Below are 20,444 nucleotides of genomic sequence, written 5' to 3' on the forward strand. Positions count from 1 at the left end.
CCGATTTCCAGATATTTAATTAGTTTTAGTCTCATCTAAATTGAAATTCTGACATAACATTTTTCTCACACAAACTATTACAGGGATTCTTCCAATTTGTCTGTATTTATTGGGAAGTCAAGCCAACCTGCAGAGGTCTGAATGGCCTGGCAGTTACTGGTGACATTATTCCATTACTACACACATGTTCGTTTCAGATAATAGCCCCTATAACTTTACTACATAGCATTCCCACCCGGTAATTTTAATGGATTCCTTTGAGGAAACTGGAGATCAAATAAAATGTCCTTCAGTGCACATGAATCTGATCTCCTTCAACTGGAAGGAGGTGCAGAATACAAGTGCTTCAGGAAGGGCAGAGATTTTATTGCTGCTGTTCAAAATCAGTGCTGCTACTGGCATTTCAGGGCTGTGGTTCTCCCTCCTACTCAGTTACTAACTACAGGTCAATTTCTCTCTTTTTCATTCTTGCTTTTGGGGTTTTTTTTTAATCACATTAACTTTTCTAAAAATTGCCCTCAGTGAAGGTATAAATCTCAGGATAACTGAGGTGGATTCTGTGCTGCTGCATGATTTGAATTCTGTAGCACAGGTTTTAGCGAGAACCTGTCACTTTATCTTGCACAAAACAAACTGCAGAAAACCATAAATTATTTTTATGAAAAAAAATTATTCATAGAAGTCTCAATGTTTATAGATGGCCATTAAATCAAAGCAGTTCACAAAAAGCTTCTTATCCAAGCTATGAATGTGTGCGTGTAGCTGCGGTTATATAAACAATTAACAGTTACATGATTGTTAGAAAATGAAAACAGTTTAATAATCACATGTTTGTCTGAAACAGACTGCAAGATGTTGAAGTAACTGGAGGATTATGAAATTCACAAATGGGATTTTACTTTTATGAACATTAAAGAGTAAAAGCATAGATACATTAGTTCTTATGTTTCCTCTGTCAATTTTGTTTAAAATGTTCACTTTTTAAATTTTTATTTGTTTGTTTGTTTGTTTGTTTTGGAAAGACAGATTCTTAGAAGTAAAGAGAGAGAGAAAGATCTTCCATCTGCTGGTTCACTCCTCAAATGGCTGCAATGACCAAAGCTGAGCCAATCTGAAGCCAGAAGCCAGGAGCTTTTTTCAGGTTTTCCATACATGTGCAGGATCCCAAGGCTTTGGACCATGCTCTACTTCTTTCCTAGGCCACAGGCAGGAAGCTGAATGAGAAATGGCGCAGATGGGACAAAAACCAGTACCCATGTAGGATACTGCTGCTTGCAAGGCAGAGAATTAACAAGTCCAAGTTTTTGTGCCAGGCCCTAAAACATGCACTTTTGACAGATTTTAAAATTAAGGAAACTACTAAAAGATAAAGAATGATTTTCTCTAGAACAGGAAGAAGATACTTAAGTGATACATTTATAGAGTGCTGGTTAAGTGTGAAGTGTCATTATGTTCTCTACTCTAATTGGCAATGAAGCGAAAAAATGAACATGGACAAAGGTCTGGATGGGCAGTAGATGCAATGTACAGACCACAATACTAACATGGGAGGCAATGAACCAAGAAAGACAGGAAATGGCGTAGAAATATGTATATAGGATGTCATGGACTCTACCACCCAATGGAGTAACCTCTAAATGGTAAGGGCAGGATTTTCCAAACAAAATTCTGCAGTCAGGAAAACAAAACACATCCTAGGGCTTCTCATTTTAATCATCTTACTCATGGAACTTTCACTTTGTTGCTATTTTGCCTAAATATTTTCAAGGTCAAATAACATACTATTGAACCACAGCTATTTTCTACTGCCGGCTGTAAGGTATTTACATTGAGGCATTTGGACAAGATTGTCAGGTACCTGGCACAAATGCAATTCTGAACTATATGACCCACAGTTTGTAATTTATACAAAAATTTTTAAGTCAAGAAAAATATTGAGTTTAAGAATCAGGGATGTGTCTAGTGAATGAAAATGGTTAGCTTAAAAGATCAGCAACAGTATTTGCCAGAAAAGATTAAGTTTTAACCATTTTTCCATCACACCTTTTTATTTTTTTGAAGTAAAATTACAGCATCAGAAGAAATATTATGAATAAGGTAATTTAGAATTAAAGTTGATTTTCTATTTCCTGAACTAGGGAAATACAAAGTTCTCATTCTAAGTTCACTGAAATAGAACAATTACAAACTCCATTTAATACTCAAATTACTTCACTTATATTCATTCACTGAAGACCTTTAATTAAAACTTCTTTTGGAAAGCATAAAATACTTAGAAGATATTTAATTTAAACATTATTTCAGAAGCATTTGAAACAGCAGACAAAATCACTTGTTAAGCTGTTCTCAAGATAATACTGTGGAAAAGGTATGAGGAATTCAAATGTTTCCATTATAACCAAGAATCATTACCTCCTTAAAACTAGATTAATGCAGTATGAATCAAATTAAAATAAATAAACATAAATAAATGTCATTTCATAGCTGACATATTTTGTATAGGCAACTTTCAAACAACACCCAAAAGCCAAAGCATTGTGTGTAAAGTGTCCTCTTGTAAAATCAACTTTATTTTTTGCCAAGTTTATATCTTTCTTCTATAGAGTCTACAGACATAGAGATGACAAAAAAATCATTGATAATCTCTCTTTCGCTTCTCCTCTTATATAGGTATAGTTGATATTTTATTTTAAGAACTCTTGTATACATGGATTTCCAGATTTTTTTGCATCAGATATACTCACCTTTTAATTCCATGTTTCATGTACTTTTTGGAAAAACCCTAATGCATTGTGCTTCCTGAAACAGTTCTTTTAACTGTGATGGCACCTATAATACTATAGTTTACATTTTCTGTGTCTTTGTTCATGTAATATTATACAAAGAACCAAGAATATATCAGAATTTCACATACTTTACAACTAAGTACAATTCTAAACACTAGAAAGACCCTTCAAACAAGCAATGCAAGCCATTACATCCAAAGCTATTTATGACTCCACAGGGGACCAAGCTCCGGGTGAATAAATATGTACTGAGGTCTAGATTCCGAATAACTATGCTTCTCCAAAAATGTAAGCCATTTAAAACTTATGAAAATGTATAATTCAACTGTTCTGAAAGCAGATAATCAGAGAAGAGGGAGAAGGATATTTATAAAGGAGAAAGAGTGAGAAGCTGAATAAGAACTAATGAAACAGTAGCTAATGAATCAGTAGCTAAATCCTCACCTTGCAAGTAGTGGGATCTCATATGGGCACTGAGTTGTCATATCTGCTCCACTTCCCATCCAGCTCCCTGCCATTTCCTGGGAAAGCAAAGGAGTATGGCCCAAAGGCTTCGAATCCTGCACCTTCATGGGAGACTCGGAAGAAGCTCCTGGCTCCTGGTTTCAGATTGGCTCAACTCTGGCTATTATGACCACAAATGTTTCTCTCTGTCTCTCTTTCTCTCTGTAAATCTGCCTTTCTGTCAGCTTCAGAGAAGAGGAGAGGGGAGGAAGGGAGGGGAGAAGAATGAATAAAGAAAAAGAAAAAAGAGAGAGGGGGAGGGAGGAAGGAAAGAAGGGAAGAAGAAAAGAAATAATGAGAGATAAAGGAATCTGTTGATATTCTGCCAACTCGCCAGGATAATACCACAACCTGCAGTGTATCCTATCCCAACATTCAGTGTGAAAATGTAGGTTTCTAAAAGCTGAACAAGAAAAGTATCAGACTTTTTCAGCTGAACAGAGTTCACTGTTCCTCAACACAAAACTCTGGCATGAGAACAGAGATGCTTTTAGTTGTCAAATAGATTTAACTGGAGGAGAAATGAGCAATGGAATGGAGCTCAGTTGATTCAGAGCCAGACTATAGCAAAGAACTCATCAAGTGTAACGCTCACAATCTCTGGATCCTCTTGATTTCTCTCAATTGCCAGTGTGAAGACTTGCAAACAGCCATGGGTTATTTGAGAACTGTTTGTCAATTGTATTTCCTCCTTTTTGTGAAGATCTTTGAAGGATCCGAGATTTTATCCTACTTAGACAGTCTGCAATAGTTTGATGGATGAATGAAGAAGGCATGGAATTCCTGAGTTTGACACAACGGATTCTCCACATAAATCCCCAGGTTACAGCAGGGTGACAGAATTGTGCCCACATGGATTCCTACACAGGTAGTTGGTTTTGTTAAAGAGCAGGTATATTGATGTTAAGCAATTCAAATATTTTCTAAAGGGCAGGACCATGTCAACTTACTGCTCAGGGGGAAGGTTTTTGTCCTAGCTATTCCATTCCCCATTCAGCTCCCTGCTTGTGGCCTGGGAAAGCAGTAGAGGACCGCCCAAGGCTTGAGATTCTACACCTACATGAGAGACTTTGAGGAAGCTCCTGGCTCCTGGCTTCAGATCAGCTCAGCTCCAGCTACTGTGATCACTTGAGAAGTGAACCAGCGGATAGAAGAATTTCCTCTGTTGCTCCTCTCTTTATAAGTCTAGCTTGCCAATAAAAAATAAATCTTAAAAAAATAAAAAAGCAGAAATGAAATAACAAATTCTCTAGTTATAAATTATTTTTGATCTTCCAGGTCATTGGCACACTGTTCAATGATTTTTTAACAGTTATCTATCTTCTAGTAGAATAGGATAATTGACCAAACTTTCAGTGACTGTACAAAGTTCTCACAATCACTAGAGAACTGCCTGTTTTTAGGAAAGAGTATAGTTTTCTTTGTATTATTGGAATGAATTCAGAAGTGATCTTCAAAGACGTTACATTTGGATTAAAATAACATAAAACCATTTCAAATCATGTTAATATTTTAAGTAAATCTAAAAAATGCTCATACAAAACAAAGGCAAAATATTTTCAGTTTATGGCAATCTTTCTACCATATCCAGTGGCTCCCCCTTTATTAGTGTTTAATTTTCTGATTATGCTGATGACACCTGCCTTCATTGTGAGTTGTAATTAGATGTTACAACTCAACTGCTAAGACAGAATGTATCCCAAAGGGAAGTCAACCAGATCATTAGTGGAGGCAAAGCAAGCTAATTATCACCACAAAGTTCAAATGAAAGAATTGATCTAAATATCTAGCAGACTCTATTTGGGCCAAACCCCTTGTGCTTAGTGAATTAGCACCATGTAGTCATCATAGTATATTAAAAGGAACTTTCGCGTAACAAAAAATAAACTGCATAAAAATATGTATAGAGGGAAAATACCTTCCAGAGAATTAATTATAAAACAAAGAATATGGAAGTCTAAATGCAAAGCTGAGGCAACCAGTCTCAGGTGAACAGCAATCCTTTGATTCTTACTCTGGAACTTCTGAAATGTGAGAGGGTACTACAGCAACTTCCTTTTCTGCAGCTATGGAAAATTGTTTCTCCTCTCCTCCTCTCCTCCTTCTCTTCCAGGAAGAAGAGAAGTAACTGCATCTTGAATAGCTTAGTGTTACATTTGACAAGAGAACTAAGAGGCTTAAGGAAAGACAGAGAAATGAACTATTTTGGTGGACTTAAAACATATCCATGATCTATTTTCATTCCCAGTAGCATTGTCAAAACATTATATTCAGTATATGATCTCCTCTGTTATCCAGCAGCTGATACCCAAATAAACTAACAGAATGCCACTTGATTGTAATTTGGTGTTACAAAAATATTTCAATGCTTGAATACACTACAGTAATGAGATCCCATTTTTTTCTAAATGCTTAATACTATAGGGAATCCTAACAGAACATGGAACTTTCAAGGCTCCAAAATATACAACATAATTATGTTGATTACATATCACTTAGCTGGTGTCTTTATTTTGGAACTGTATCACTTATTTCCACTTTATCTCCTTTGGAAGATGGTCAAACTTCAGCCTTACTCACAGGATAACCTGCATTGTACACTTGTTTGGAATCCTGCTTTGCAGCTGGCACAGAAGGTGGAGGTCATATTAGGGAAAGGGAGGAACAAGAGGCAGTTTCCATACTACAAGTTTAAGAGCAAAGAGAAAAAAAAAATCTGGAATTGAATTATTCCATTGTTTAAGATAATCTGTGATCCTGCTTATATAAATGCATATGTTCATTTCATCAAAATCATTTTCCTTAAATTGGCAATTGATATAATATAAATAATCCACATTCAACAAGACCCAGAATATTTTACAGCATTTTGTCTTTTATATTAACACCCAAAGGCATTTTTTTCAGATGAAAAAATCCATTTGTCCTTATCAATAAGTGACTTAAAGAAGTCTCTGGTTATTGGCATGATACATTTCTATTTTATCATATCTCCAACTAGAACCTCATTTGTAGCTTGACTGCTCACCACCATGTAGGAGGCAAAAACAGTCCTCTGAGTCCCTCATATTTTACAGATAATGAAGTTCAGACTTAGACAGGGACCTCCTTCCCAGGTCTACTCTGACTCCAACTTCTAGAACCTTTGATTTTCATAGTCTAATCCCAATACTCCTATGAATTACAAGAACAGGTTGAAGGGGAACATATTGTGAGCTAAATAATCTCTCAGAAGCTCCACCTGCCTTTCTTTATAATAAAAATTGAAAGGTTAAATACTGTTTTAGTTGGTTCATCTCTGAAATATAGGTACAGAGCAGTCAAAAAATGAAATTAAAACTAATGATAATGATACGAATAAATCATTGCATAACAAAAAAGTTTCCATACAGAGTAATTCTGAAGCTGTGAAATTGGATAGCGGAAATGAAGAGATCATAAATTCTACATGAACCCCTGTCACTAAAGATCATAAGAAGAGATTTGATAATAATATAGTCTTTGATTACAGACATGCAGAGAACTTTTAAAAAGTAAAAAATGCAGAGCATACTCCATTCCAATGAATATGAGGCTATGTTTACCAAAATTCCTCCAGAAAATGCCTTCATATTACCCTAGACATGGGAGAAAAGGGAGAAAATGTAAAGCATCCAAATGCATTTCCCACAAAAAGCCATCAACTGCACTTATTTGGCATAAGAATACCAAGAGATTTGTATGTTTTATTATTACCAATAGGAAATATTTTATTCTGTACATACATTATCTTATTTCATTTGGCTTCCATTGGTTGTTTTTAACTGAAAAAAGGAAAAAAAAAATCCCAAATTTAAATAGGTAAGAAATATTTCCAAATTTTAAATGGCAAAGTTCATAGACTGTACTAATATAGTATGTCATGCAACCCCCATCCTGATCAATACTTTAACAAGTCATGTATCTTTCACTTAAAATCAGAAGTCAAATGATGGACTTGTTTACAATTTGCTTCTGTTAATGCACAGATGGGGAAAGTTTGGGAATCTGGTTCTTGTCTAACAGATACTTTTCTGCATTGTTTTACATGCACTATTTTCAACATAGAGGATATGAGCAAAAATCTTGTTATAAAGAGCCCTTTTATTGTGAACAGCCCATATGCGGGATGTTTGCTTAATTTTGCACACTAGGAATCAGAGGGCCAATGACCATCCTGCCCAACACTGGTCAGAATTAAACACATGGCAGCTGGCCAACTACAACAGCTTGAATAAGGTTTGATGTAGCAGTGTCTATTATTGTATTCAGACATAGGATGACAGTTTCAGTTTGTGAAGCTTTCTGGAAAATACAAAAAGCATCTAAGCATAAAGTCTTACCAGTATCTCCCTTTTAGGTGAGAAGAGAAGCAGAGACTTTAAAACTGTTAATGGTAGAACGCATCATTCAAAACACTCTTTGCAAAGCCATCCATGAATGATGAGTAATGTTTCATGTTCTTTCTGTGCATTCTCTACTTTATTCCTAGATCACTTGAAAGATAAGTTAGAAGAATACATGGCCCGGTTTTCCAAAGTCAGGATTGTTCGCACCAAGAAAAGAGAAGGACTCATTCGGACCCGACTCTTGGGGGCATCAATGGCAAGAGGAGAAGTCCTGACGTTCTTAGACTCCCACTGCGAGGTCAACGTGAACTGGCTGCCCCCACTCCTAAGTGAGTATACACCAGCAAAACAGCATCCTTGGAGACAGGGAGCTGGGAGAACTTTGGGCCTCATAGTGGATGTGGCTTGTTTTAGTTTAGTTTGCAATCAACAAGAGCTAGAGGCCTCTTCTAAAATTTTTACATTGTGAGCCTTGAATTCTGCCTTAACCACTGCTGACGATAAACAGGTTACTACAAAGTTAGATTAAAATTGATATTTTTTTTTTACCATATCAGCTACAATCTTAATTGAGGTTTTAAACGGGTTCATCTCTTAGATGTCCTCTTTTATTGTAGTTACAATCACTGAGCAAACACTAAAAGGAAAGGTAGGACAAAATGTTTTTATTACCATCCTGTATCTATAAAAAAGATTAAAATACACACACTTTAAAAATATTATAGAATTGTTATATAAGGAAGAAAGGAAGTGATTTAGCCCCAGAATGCAGCTGAAGTATAGCACTTTTACATTGTCCAGGAAAGGAAGTATTATTGCTTTTTTATTCTTTCTGCTTTACTTGTATATATTGGAAAATATAATAACTCCCATACTGCACAAAGGCCCTCAAATGCCACAAACTGCTATGCAGTTAATATGTCTTTAATGCTAACAGTGAATGAATAAGGGAAGGGAATGAAGAAAATTAAGTTACTACACTTGAACTGCCACAAACAGGAAAGCAACTCAAGCTGGAAAATATACATGTGGCTCAATTCAAGATTCTCCATTTTTGTTATAAGTCAGATACCTTAGTCAAGTTCAGTTGCAGATAAGAGAGAAATTGCAAGCTGAACAAGTTTTCTTTTAATAAAATATACATGATGTATACATACTGTACATCTTCCTATTCTTCCAGAATCAACTTTTACTGTCAATCCATTCCTGGCCTTAGAACTAAGGCCTTTAGCAACCTGCCTCCACAATAGGTGTCTCAAATGCAATGATTTCCTATTGATCGCTGTGCAGGATTTCAGTTTAACCAGGAAAGTTCTATTAGTAAAAGGCGTGGGGGGAAAGCACTTAAAAAATGTATAGGATTTAAAACAGAAGACAATGAGCAACAGTCTGACCAAATCACCCAATCCACACACTTAACCCCACACAGACACCCAGTTGCCCTAATCAACAGAAATCCGTCAGTATTCCTACAAGCAGAGACTCCTCTGAGCTTTTAATTAAAAGTACCTTGTGCAAGGACAGAGCAATTTAGAGCTTCATCAGCAACACTGAGATTCCCTCAAACTCAATCTGACCTATATGGTGTTGAATATTCAAAGAAGTCAGCAAAAGGACTAATTTATTTATTAGCCAAGAAAAAAAAAAATCCCTGAACATCAATTTTTCAAATCTCTGTTGACTATGACTCGCAAAAAAAGAAAAAGAAGAAACACTGGAGAGAAGACAGGAAAGAGAAGAAGAAAAAACCATGCCCCATTTTTTTTTCTCATTAAAGAATTTCATTTCCTGGAGACCTGATGGATAAGAAATAATGCAAGCTTCGGATCACTATCTGTTTTATTTTCCTCTATCAGTGTCTTGACACAGCATCCAAAATGAAAAAAAAAAAAAAAAAGGTGGAGCCAGTTTCCTGATTTATTTTTCACCTAGGGAATATACCTGAATGTCAATTTCCCATTAGGAGTCTATTTGATCCTTGGAAATTGGAATGTAGGCAAAAGCCTTGGATGAAAATTTAGTCATTCTGCTTTTACCCTAACTTAGCACAAATGGACGAGTGCTAAAGGGGAATTTGAAGAAAAAGCTGACAGCTAATTTAACAGGCTCATTCTTTTTGCATCACCTTGGGATTCCTTGTTGGTCAAAGAACTTGGAAATCAAGCTGATTCTGAAGTTGATTGAAGATAGTCACTGAAACCTTAATGCTAAAATACCTGCAGAAGTGATCAAAGTATTCTAGTCTTTTCTGTCAGACTCATTTCTGGGGAGACACCTTCTAGTTGAAGGTGAAAGTCAGTTGTAAGGCTTGCTCAGGTGAAAACAGAGCCCTTGGTGCAGATGAACTTGAAAACAGTGTTATGAGTTCCTGATTCTACTCAGTAGCTGAAATCAGATAAAGCAACCTGCAGGCTTGCTGAGATTTATTTGTCCCGGGCTGTCAAAAATCACCACCTTTTCTAGATGTTAGCATTGTGCACTCCTCCCGTTCTGTTTTGTTTCTATTTCATGTATCACTTCCTGAAACATCACATAATTTAATTATTTATTATGTTTGTTGTCATGGTTGCATTTTTGAAGTTAGGAGTTCTTGGGGTATTATTTACTGCTGCATTCTTACAATCTAGAAACGTGCCTCACACAGTGATTTCTGCTGAATAAGTAACTGCTGGGATGTGAAAGAAAATGAATGAGTGAATTAAGAGGTGTGCAGATTCAGAGGAGAGGACTTTACAAGATTCTATAATTTCTACAGTCTTTTAACTCCTGCCCCACACTTAGGAGGAGTATCATATGGAAATCACCAAACCACATAACATTTCTAAGTGATCTCCTTCATTTTTTTGTTTAATGACACACCACATCCAAAGATTTTTCAGATAACAAGAGAACAGATGATCACATCTAAACATTCTAACTGTCGGACAATGTTAGTTATGATAATGTTGATTAAATGTCCGTACTTGTAAAGAAAGACACTTCACACTTAACTTTTCTAGGTAGGCATGCAAACTGTCATTTCCCTACGCTGGCTGTTAATGCCATTGTTCTGACAATACTAGGAAAGAAAGGTATCAGAAGCAAAGAAAATAAAACCATCACTATGGACCATGTAAACCTGAAAGCCCCAGTCTGGGAACCAGACTTTACACAGGGGTTGATGCTCTTTACTGCACTGAAAAGTTGACTGACATTTGACAAGTTCACAACTTGTCTGACCTCGGGTTCCTAAGGCCTGAAGTGGGAAGTGCAATTACATGTAGCCTTAAATGATTTCTAGGAGTGTTAGTAAGAACATGGTATAAATCACTTAATATTAATCAAGAACATAATATTAGAAGAGTAACAGTAGTATCATACCACTTGTTGTATTTTTATGCAACGAAATAAGTTAAACATGTATGGCTTGAATAGTCATCAGTCTACTGATGACTTAACAGTAAAATAGGGATTGGCAAAATCTCTGGCAAATCTAAGAGCAAAGAACTGTATGTACATGAGCTGTCAGCATTTAGGGAGTAACACTCATCGTGACTGTCATAAGATTAGATGCTACTGAAATCATAAAGTTAAATATTTACATTTTGGAACCTCCAGAAAGCAGCCCAGTATTTTCTCAGCAGGCTATGGCTCTATGCTTGAAGAAACACAAGTGCTGTTTATACTCTCTGCATGTTAGATGCATGATAAAATGACAGATTGGGGACAGGTCAAAGCCAAAATGTGACAGAGGTAGAGCTAAATGGACTTCTGCGAGTCTCTCTGGGACATAAGTTTCTTAAAGGAAAATACAACATCTCTAATTGTACCTAATCGCTGTCCCATCATGTTAAGGCTGGTATTCGAACAGAAGTTCCTACAAAGTGCTCTAATGAATCCAGGCTGCAAGCTTGCACACGAGTAAGTTTCTGTAGGCTTCTTTGCTACAAAATGATAGATGACTTAGGCAGGCATGTCATTTCCTATTTTGTGCTTTCATTTTTCAGACCAAATTGCACTAAACCACAAAACCATCGTGTGTCCCATGATCGATGTCATTGACCACAATCACTTTGGGTATGAGGCACAAGCTGGGGATGCCATGCGAGGAGCCTTCGACTGGGAAATGTACTACAAAAGAATCCCCATCCCTCCAGAGCTCCAGAGGGCAGATCCCAGCGACCCTTTTGAGTGAGTAGCAGCTGAGGGAGGGGCCAAGGGAGAGAGGGCAGATAATTCATTCCAGGCGGGTCAGACCTGGGACCCATAAGGGCAGTTACTTCTAATAAAATTGGAAAAAAAGAAAAAAACAGGCAGCAGTAATATGCAAAACACTAAGGCAAGGTCAGACTTACAAGCTGTAAAAAATTACAAGCTTCACTGAATAGTAGCTCATCCCTTCTCCAGCTTTGCTCTAAGCAAGAAAGTGGCAGATAGAATAACCAGGAAAATCCACATAATTAACAGAAAATGCATGGGGAAAGAATGCATGCTCTCATTCTAGAATTTTGCTTAATTTTAGTACTCTCTATTCTTTTTACTCAAAGACTATTAAAATATTTCATTTTTCATTTTGGTGGGATTGATTACAAAACATGAAACAATCTCTAAGCCTACATGCTTCTTGTTGGGAATTGTCTGCTTATTAAATAAGTCAGTGATTCTGAGATGCACTCATAACTTAAAATTTAAAATTAGGGAATTAAATCAAAATGATAAATGATATATCTAAAGAAATCACCTTCCATAGCCCTGCCGCTAAATGAAATACCGTATAAATAATTTATAATAGTAATCTATTGATGAAGTCCCATAAAATTAGGTCCTTTTCTACAATGTGGCCGTAAGAGTTGTGAAGTTTAAGAAAGACAGAAGAAATATGACTTGGTTTAACATTCAGGACAATTAAGAGCAAATGATAAACTCTGGCAGCCACTTATTTCCTGAGTCATACCTTCATATTGATTCTCCATATTTTGATCTATTAAGATGCCCTTCGATCTCATTAAAACTATTGTAATTTTAAAACTATTATATTTTTTTTGACTACAAGAAACATTTCTGTGGTCAAAGTTTTTCACAAGCATCTGATAAAATGTCAGAGAGGTCCTCCATTCCCTAAAACTGAGCCCTTGGTTGGATATCCAGACCTTCAGGTGTCTGGGCTGCTAGAAGCTCCTCACACCACTGCAGAGCCCTTTGAATAGAAAGAATGAAGAACCTCATTACTCCCTGCAAATATGTAAGCCAAAATGCCATGAATATTCTAATCTGCTAGGAAAATGATCTTGGTAAGTAGCATGCACTTGAAGCAGACCAGCTGAGAGATACTCTTCGGACCACTCTCGTGGCAAACTTAGGAAGCCTTGGCAAAGGTAAGGTGAGACAAAGCTTAAATGTGGAAGGTAATATCTATGTGAGTTAGCTTGATTTAGTTAGTCCACACTGTATTTATATTCCAGCACTTACTTTGAGTTATACATTACAAATATATAAATTTTACATGCATCATAAGAGGAGAAAAATAGAGGGGGGGGAACCAAAAATGGCCCTGAACACAGTATAACTGTTGTTTCACAGTGACTGAAAACTAAATAGCGATGGTTCACATTTGCAGGGCTGGAATTCATCAATGAAACATTCACAAATACTGGACTAGTGACTGATTAAAATGACCTTTTACTTTGCTTCACTCTGACAGCAGAGTGGAGCTTCTGCTTTCTAAATCAGTGAGATCAAAATGCTACCAAAGGAATCTCCAACGGTAAAAATTACAAAATGTCTTCCTATGCCTGAGTCGATCATGCAAATTTTGTCATGTAGACCCTGGCTATGGTCACCACAATATCAAGCAACGTGCTTAATCGTGGAGCTGGCAGAATTGGTAACTTTCAGAATTAGATTACCTCTTGTTCCTGTCACCGACTTAGGCAATTGCCTAAAGTTGTATTCCTCTATTTAATGTGACTGTCTTTCTGCTTTAAGGCCCTTTGATTCCTAGGAATGTGGCTACTTTAGCTTTTTGTAACAATTATAACTTCAAGGAGGTATCCTCTTTGATCTGAAAAGCTTCATTTGCCTTCCTTAGAATAAAATAGTTACCCAAGCAGCTATGAACAGTGCATGAGTATAAAGCAAGTCTATTATCACAGCAGGCACCTGAAATTACTCGCAAATATACCTGCTCTGGGTTAAAACTTGCTCCTCTGGATTTAAAGCATCAAGATACACAGAACAAATGCAGTCTGTCTGTATATCTTTCTCACAGGCTTTCATGTTTTGAAAGACTGCTGCCAGGAAATGCGGTTTTCTGTGGGAAGAAGGGGCAAGGAGGCTAAAAAGACTGCAAGGAAAATAAGGAGATGTTCAAATGTAATGCAAGCTTCAAACGATTTTCTGCACCACACATGCAAAAACTATGTTTCTGTGGCAAGGTTATCAAATGTTTCAAAATGACAAGATCTGGATTCTGTTATTATTTTTGCCATTAAGTTTTCAGTGGCTGTGATCCACAGCAGTTTTTCAGTTGAAAATCCTCTGAAATTCCATGCACAGTATTTAATTATTATTGCACTGAACTGAATTAAGTAAAAAAAAAATTCAGGATATTATATGAACCCGTGTTATTTGCCAAATATTCTACTATCTCAATTACAATGCATATTATGATCCTACAATGGCCTAAATTGTATTTCTTATTATAGTTTATAAGATCAAAAGAGTTCAAAGTCTATCAACTTCCAAACCTCAGAATAAAGGCACTGCATAACCTGACCAGAAAAGGAAAACTCATTAATAACTTGAAAACTAAGAAAATGTTTACTATTATTCTCAAATTAATCTACTTATTACACAAAGTGTTGTTAGAATATGAGATGAAATGCAATAAATGTGATTAGAATTGTTACATGGCAGTCATCATTGTGATTGCATTCAATTGGACATTTATGAGGAATAGTTTCCCCTTTTCTGGTGGCTTCTATCGTGAAGTAATACTCTAAGGAGATCCTTGACATCCTTGACTATTGGAAGGTTACCACATTCCTGGTTCACTTTGAGAACAGAGCACCCAGAAATATTAACCTGTTCTGTGCTACAAAATCTGCTTCCTAAACCTGGATAACAAATGGGAATATGTTTGTACTTCGACTGCAGACTTAATTCTTTAATCTTACCTCAATTTCTAAAAGTTTACAAAGAACCAGAACAATTGGTCTCGCCCAACTTCCTTTCAACGCAAGTAACCTCTATGTGACACCCTGGACCACTGACCAGACACCGTATGCACTCACGACCCAGTACATTTGCTACTTGAAAAGACAACCAATCCATGCATTAGACTTATTGACAATAATCTTTTTCCTTGTTTTGAGAAAATTCTGCCTTTCTAATCTCAAATTGTCCTGGCTGTGTACCAAGAATATCTACTTCTTCCTGAATTGGAGAGCTATTAAAAAAATCTTTGGAAACACCTGCCATACAATCCCTTTGGAGTGAAAATAATTTCTTTTGCTTTTCCAAATTAAGTATTTCCAGTTCTATCTCCATGTTTTCTGTGTCCTTCCGAACTCTGTTAAAGTTCTTGCTCATTGATATTAACTGATCAATATATGTAAATTCACCCAATTAAACAATCTCACATACATTTCTCCTGCCTGTTCAGAAGGATAGCATAAGATAATCGATTCAATAGACAAATCCTCAGGGCCTGATAAATGACTCTAACAACCATACCACAGTTCATTTGTAGTGCAATTTTCACTGGCTCCTAGAGTTCCTGCTTTCTCCCAAGTATTCACAATCATTTCAATCATTCAATTAGACATATCTGCAGTACTTTTCAGAATCTACCTCTACCACTGTTTAATTATTTCAAAGCACTTGTATTTCAATCATTGTACAGAAGAGTCTTGTACACAACCATTACTGAGAGCTGATATTCTTCATGTCCATAAATATATACACACATACAAATGTCCTATAAATCTATTATCTCAGAGGTCCCTTTGACCATTAACACATTCCTTTGAATTCACTAACTGCTTATTCAAGGCAGTATTTATCCTAGAAGAACACCAAACGTTCAAAAGCAATGGCTGTGACCTGTTGCCAAAGACCTCATGGTTGGCACTTCAAAGATGGAAACTCCCTTGGGGGCTTAAGGTCTGCCTCTGGAATCCTTAACAACTGATTCCGTAATCCAGAAGCATAAAGCACAGCCTGTGTTAGAATGGATGAAATTCTAACTTTGTTACAGAGGTCACAGCACTGCTGCAAGAAAATAAAATGGAAATTTACTTACAGTATTCCTTTAGTCTTCCATGGGAGAGAATGCAAAACGTTCCAACTCCCTTATATGACAATGAGAAAGTATTGTGTAAAAGTTCGTTTCCCAAGTAAAAAAAAAAAAAAAACAAAAAAACCTTAATTTCTTAACCCTAGGCTTAGAATTTGAAAATCTAAACAATCAAAAATTTATCAAACTAGAACAAACATTAGATGCAATCCAATTGCTCATATTTTTAAAGGAAATCTAGGCTCTAGAACCTAAGTGATGTACCCAATGTCACAACTAACACCTCCACTAGCAACCAGCAGGATTTGGGTTTGCTAACTCACCATTCCTGCTACTCTGTGGCATCATGGTTGGATGAAGAATCAATGGTTTGGTGTCTATTGTTATGCACAAGGCAGTTAAACTAGGAAATTTACATGTATGCCTAATCCATTTAACCTTTTTTCAAGCCAATAAAATAAGTAAAGCTGTCTGGACTTTTCACGAATGAGGTGATTCAGGTTCATAGAGGTTAAGCAGTTTTCCAGAGCTCATCCAGGGCGTTTTGTTTTGTTCTTTTTTTGTTTTGTGTCACAAAAATAAAATGATTTTAAGAGTCATTCTGGGACTTCCTCTTGTAAATAGATTGTGTATGCACAATTGTGCCCAGTGGAGATCCTGAGGGGTCTGGCCAAAGCTAGCCTTCTGTTCAAAGTCATGGACCCAAGCTTGGGTTAGGAAACCTGTAGGAAAAGGAATTCGTTTACTTGAGGGGCATGGAAGCTTCACTTCGCTAATGTAGAGAAATAAGAACAGACTGAAGATCAGTGGACTTAAATGCTTACAGTGAACCGCTGTCCTTTGTCAGCTCCCTGTTGATTGTATTAATTTACTTAAGAATTTTTCTACAACATGCTTGAGCAATATTCAATGAAGGTACCTGGACTTACTCAGCTTGAAAGCTTTTGACTCAAAAGCTCTCTGGTGTGGGTTTTTCTATATCCTAAATTTAGTCAAAACCAAGGACAGCATGATATTAACTCCACATTAGAAAAAATGATTTGTTGAACAAGAATTTTAATGGAGAACAAAAAGAGGATAATATTGGGATTCTTCTTCACTTTACCACTGAGTTGAATTACATTCTGCTCATCTTCCCATTTCCCTGTGCACTTTTGGCCACCTCCAAAGCCTGAGGCCTTATTTTAGTGGTATAAGAAAAAAAAAAAATATATCTGCTGAGTGGGTCTGGCGCAATAGCCTAGTGGCTAAAGTCCTCACCTTGAACATGCCAGGATTCCATATGGGCACCAGTTCTAATCCTGGCAGCTCCACTTCCCATCCAGCTCCCTGCCTGTGGCCTGGGAAAGCAGTCGAGGACGGCCCAAGCCCTTGGGACCCAGCACCTGCATGGGAGACCCAGAAGATGCTCTGGGCTCCTGGCTTTGGATCAGCTCAGCTTTGGCCATTGCGGCCACTTGGGGAAGTGAATCATCAGACAGAAGATCTTTCTCTCTGTCTCTCTTCCTCTCTGTATATCTAACTTTCCAATAAAAATAATAAAAATAAATCTTTAGAAAAGCAAAAATCTGCTGTGGGGCTGTCATCAACCTTATACTTGCTGAACATTATAGTCAGTGCTGCATTAAGCTCATGATTTTAGAGGGAACTGAAATTACATCTATGCAAAATATTTTACGATGACCTAAAATAAAGGAAGGAAAGAGGATTGAAGGAGGGAGACACAGAAGAAAGGAACTGTTCCTATGAAATACATGACATCTGTCATTTTTATATTAATATATTTTTTTAACAGATGATAGAATTTTGGTCTTTCCCTGTTTCTCATACCAAATCAATATTCTGGTGAATTTTGCATGATCTTCAAGCAATTACTTCTGTTGTTGGCCTCTTTTTTCCTTAAAAATTTCAAATTGGTGATTATAAATGTCAAAGCCCTTGCTTCCTCAGCCTTGTGATTCTCCACGATTGAGGTTTCGAAAACACATTCCCGGCGCTGTAAGGCTATTCGAATGTGCTTCATCCAACTAGGGGAGCTTCCAGGAAGAAAGTAGCACTTATCTATAACTGCCTGAACTTCAGGGTGTTCCAGAAACCCCTCAGTCACTCTAACGAAACAATCTATTCCATTAAGCCTATACTAAAAGCAACTCAAAAACTAACCTTTGTCAAATAGTGCACACCATACCCAACACTCCACTGCATTATCTGATGGACCCTTGTAATAATTCTTTGGGCATTTAAGAGAGCTCCTGTTCTTCCAATGGTGCCAATAAAAAGCCAAAGCCAAATGCATTAAGTTACCACCACCAGTAACAGACTAAATCAGGACTCAAATCAATGCCTTCCTTCAGATTTCACGTTAGATTTAATCATTAATGTCATAGGACTGAAATCAATACCTTTTTTCATTCATTCAGGCTTTAAATCCAAGGAATAGTCAGTACTTTTTTTTCTTCTTTGTAAGGAATCATAGGTACACATTAGATGAAGGAGTTTTGTCAATTAATGCTTCATAGTGAGTCATAATATGAGCAGCGAAGGAAACAGATCGCCTCATTCCTCACACTGTGTTCTTATCATTAGACCAAAGTGGAGCTGATGGGTTGGAAATGTCAGCTTTCAGTTACTTACTAATGAAGGGAAATGTCAACAGCACCAGCTTCTACTCTGTTTATAACAAGATCCAATTCAATATTTGACAACTGAAAAAGGACAAAATGTTTAGGGAAAAATACTGTTAAATTCTAAATGGTGTCCTCATCTACAGAAGGTGAGAAAAAGGAGCACAAATGACTCGAGGGTCTGAAATCTAGTCAAGATACTGGAGAAAATCAATCTCTCCTGAAAGTCCTCTAAAGATTTTGTTTTGTTTTGTTTTGTTTGTTTGATGTAAAACAAAATGCTTTCGGGACCAGCGCAGAAGCCTAGTGGCTAAAGTCCTCACCTTGCATGCAGCAGGATCCCATATGGGTGCCAGTTCCAATCCCGGCTGCCCTGCTTCCTATCTAGCTCCCTTCTTGTGTCCTGGGAAGGCAGTCGAGCACGGTCCAAAGCTTTGGGACCCTGCACCCACATAGGAGACTCAGAAGAGGCTCCGGGCTCTGGTTTGGATCGGCTCAGCTCCAACCATTGTGGCTGCTTGGGGAGTGAATCAACAGAAAATCTTCCTCTCTATCTCTTGTCCTCTCTGTATATCAGACTTTCCAATAAAAAATAAAATAAATCTTAAAATATGCTGTCACACAAACAAAGATAATTCAAAGCCAAACCTAATTGTCCATCTCTTCCTATGGAGATCCCTCTCCCCATTTCTTGGCTCTAAAGGCTCCTGGGCCACCCTGGACCCCCAAGATGCTGCGGAACAGTATCTGATAAACAGGTTTTCACTACAGGATTACAGCAATCTCTTTTCCACTGTCAGGATCTACTGCCCAGAAATGACTAACTCCTCTTTCCCCCACACAATTATCTCCATTACTTCTGTCTTCCATTAGCACCGAGAATAATATCAACAAAATTAATTCCTAACTTAGCAGTCATCACAGTTACCTCACTGTTGCCTCTATGCTCTTCTTATTTTGTACTGAATCCTTTATTGGAAAAATTGCAAGAATCCGTGGTTCCTAGGCTAGCTTTAGCTTTGAGACTGCGAGTTTTGGCTTTGGGACCTCTTTCTCTTCTGATTATTTTGAAATTCTGATTAGTTTGAAATTTTCAATCTCTTTTCTCTGTTACCACTCTCTTAGGGGTCCCTGCCTGACAGGAGGCTGGAATGTGCTACATTGTACTAAAAGAAGGTGGCCTCTCTTCATCTACCCTCGAGTTCCTAGCCCTGTACACCAAACACCCAGGACTTTGACCTCATTAGAATTCTGCAACATTAGACTTGTCTCTACCCCACTTTGCTGTGACTGTTGTTCTAATTATCCCTCATCAGTTTCTTCACCATCATTTCCTCTTTGCATTCTGATTCTTATTGTTGCCTTGTTTCACTGCTGCCAGGTTAGTTGGGCTCCATAGTTAAGCTACAGCCTGAATTCTTCATCCCAAGCATGCTTGCTCAAGATCAACCAATCACCTCCAAATCCCCTTCCAATCATTAACCAAACTATACCACCTAAAATTTAGTAACTGCCCCACAGCTTGGATTGGTGGCTAATCCTTATTATCCATACACTGATTCTTCCAGCAATTTCCAAAGTGATGTCTTAATCCGTGTAATGTGTGAGGACTATTGGCTCTGTCCCTTTCCTCCTTGACCCAATATTCCCATCATGTCTGGGCTGTTACAGGGGTTCTGTGCATGGATGTTCCCCGCTTTGTCCATATCTCGGCCACCTCACTTCCAGAAGACCTGCAGGAGCCCAGGAACATTATGTTCACAGCCCTCTTCAGGGCTATTCCGCAGTTTCTCGTTGCATGACATCATATCAGAGCATGCAAGACTTTAGCAGAACTGTCATCCATTCAACTAAATTTCACCTGCCCTCGCAGCAGTTAGATCGGTAT

At 37.4% G+C, this 20,444-nt stretch overlaps 1 protein-coding gene and 1 long non-coding RNA gene across 2 annotated transcripts in view; one reads left to right on the forward strand and one right to left on the reverse strand.

Annotated features, from left to right (window-relative positions):
* GALNTL6 (polypeptide N-acetylgalactosaminyltransferase like 6) overlaps window positions 1-20,444 on the forward strand; it is a 726,107-nt gene that overhangs the window by 546,065 nt on the left and 159,598 nt on the right. Inside the window, exons 5-6 of the mRNA XM_040965775.1 lie at window positions 7,801-7,986; window positions 11,644-11,827. Of these exons, the coding sequence (XP_040821709.1) occupies window positions 7,801-7,986; window positions 11,644-11,827 (370 nt within the window). The remainder of the gene's footprint in view (window positions 1-7,800; window positions 7,987-11,643; window positions 11,828-20,444) is intronic.
* LOC121146413 overlaps window positions 1-20,444 on the reverse strand; it is a 399,682-nt gene that overhangs the window by 270,959 nt on the left and 108,279 nt on the right. The gene's annotated exons all lie outside the window — the stretch shown is intronic.

Source organism: Ochotona curzoniae, unplaced genomic scaffold (assembly GCF_017591425.1).
Source record: "Ochotona curzoniae isolate NIBS_2020 unplaced genomic scaffold, NIBS_Ocur_1.0 scaffold_4505, whole genome shotgun sequence".
NCBI lineage: Eukaryota > Metazoa > Chordata > Mammalia > Lagomorpha > Ochotonidae > Ochotona > Ochotona curzoniae.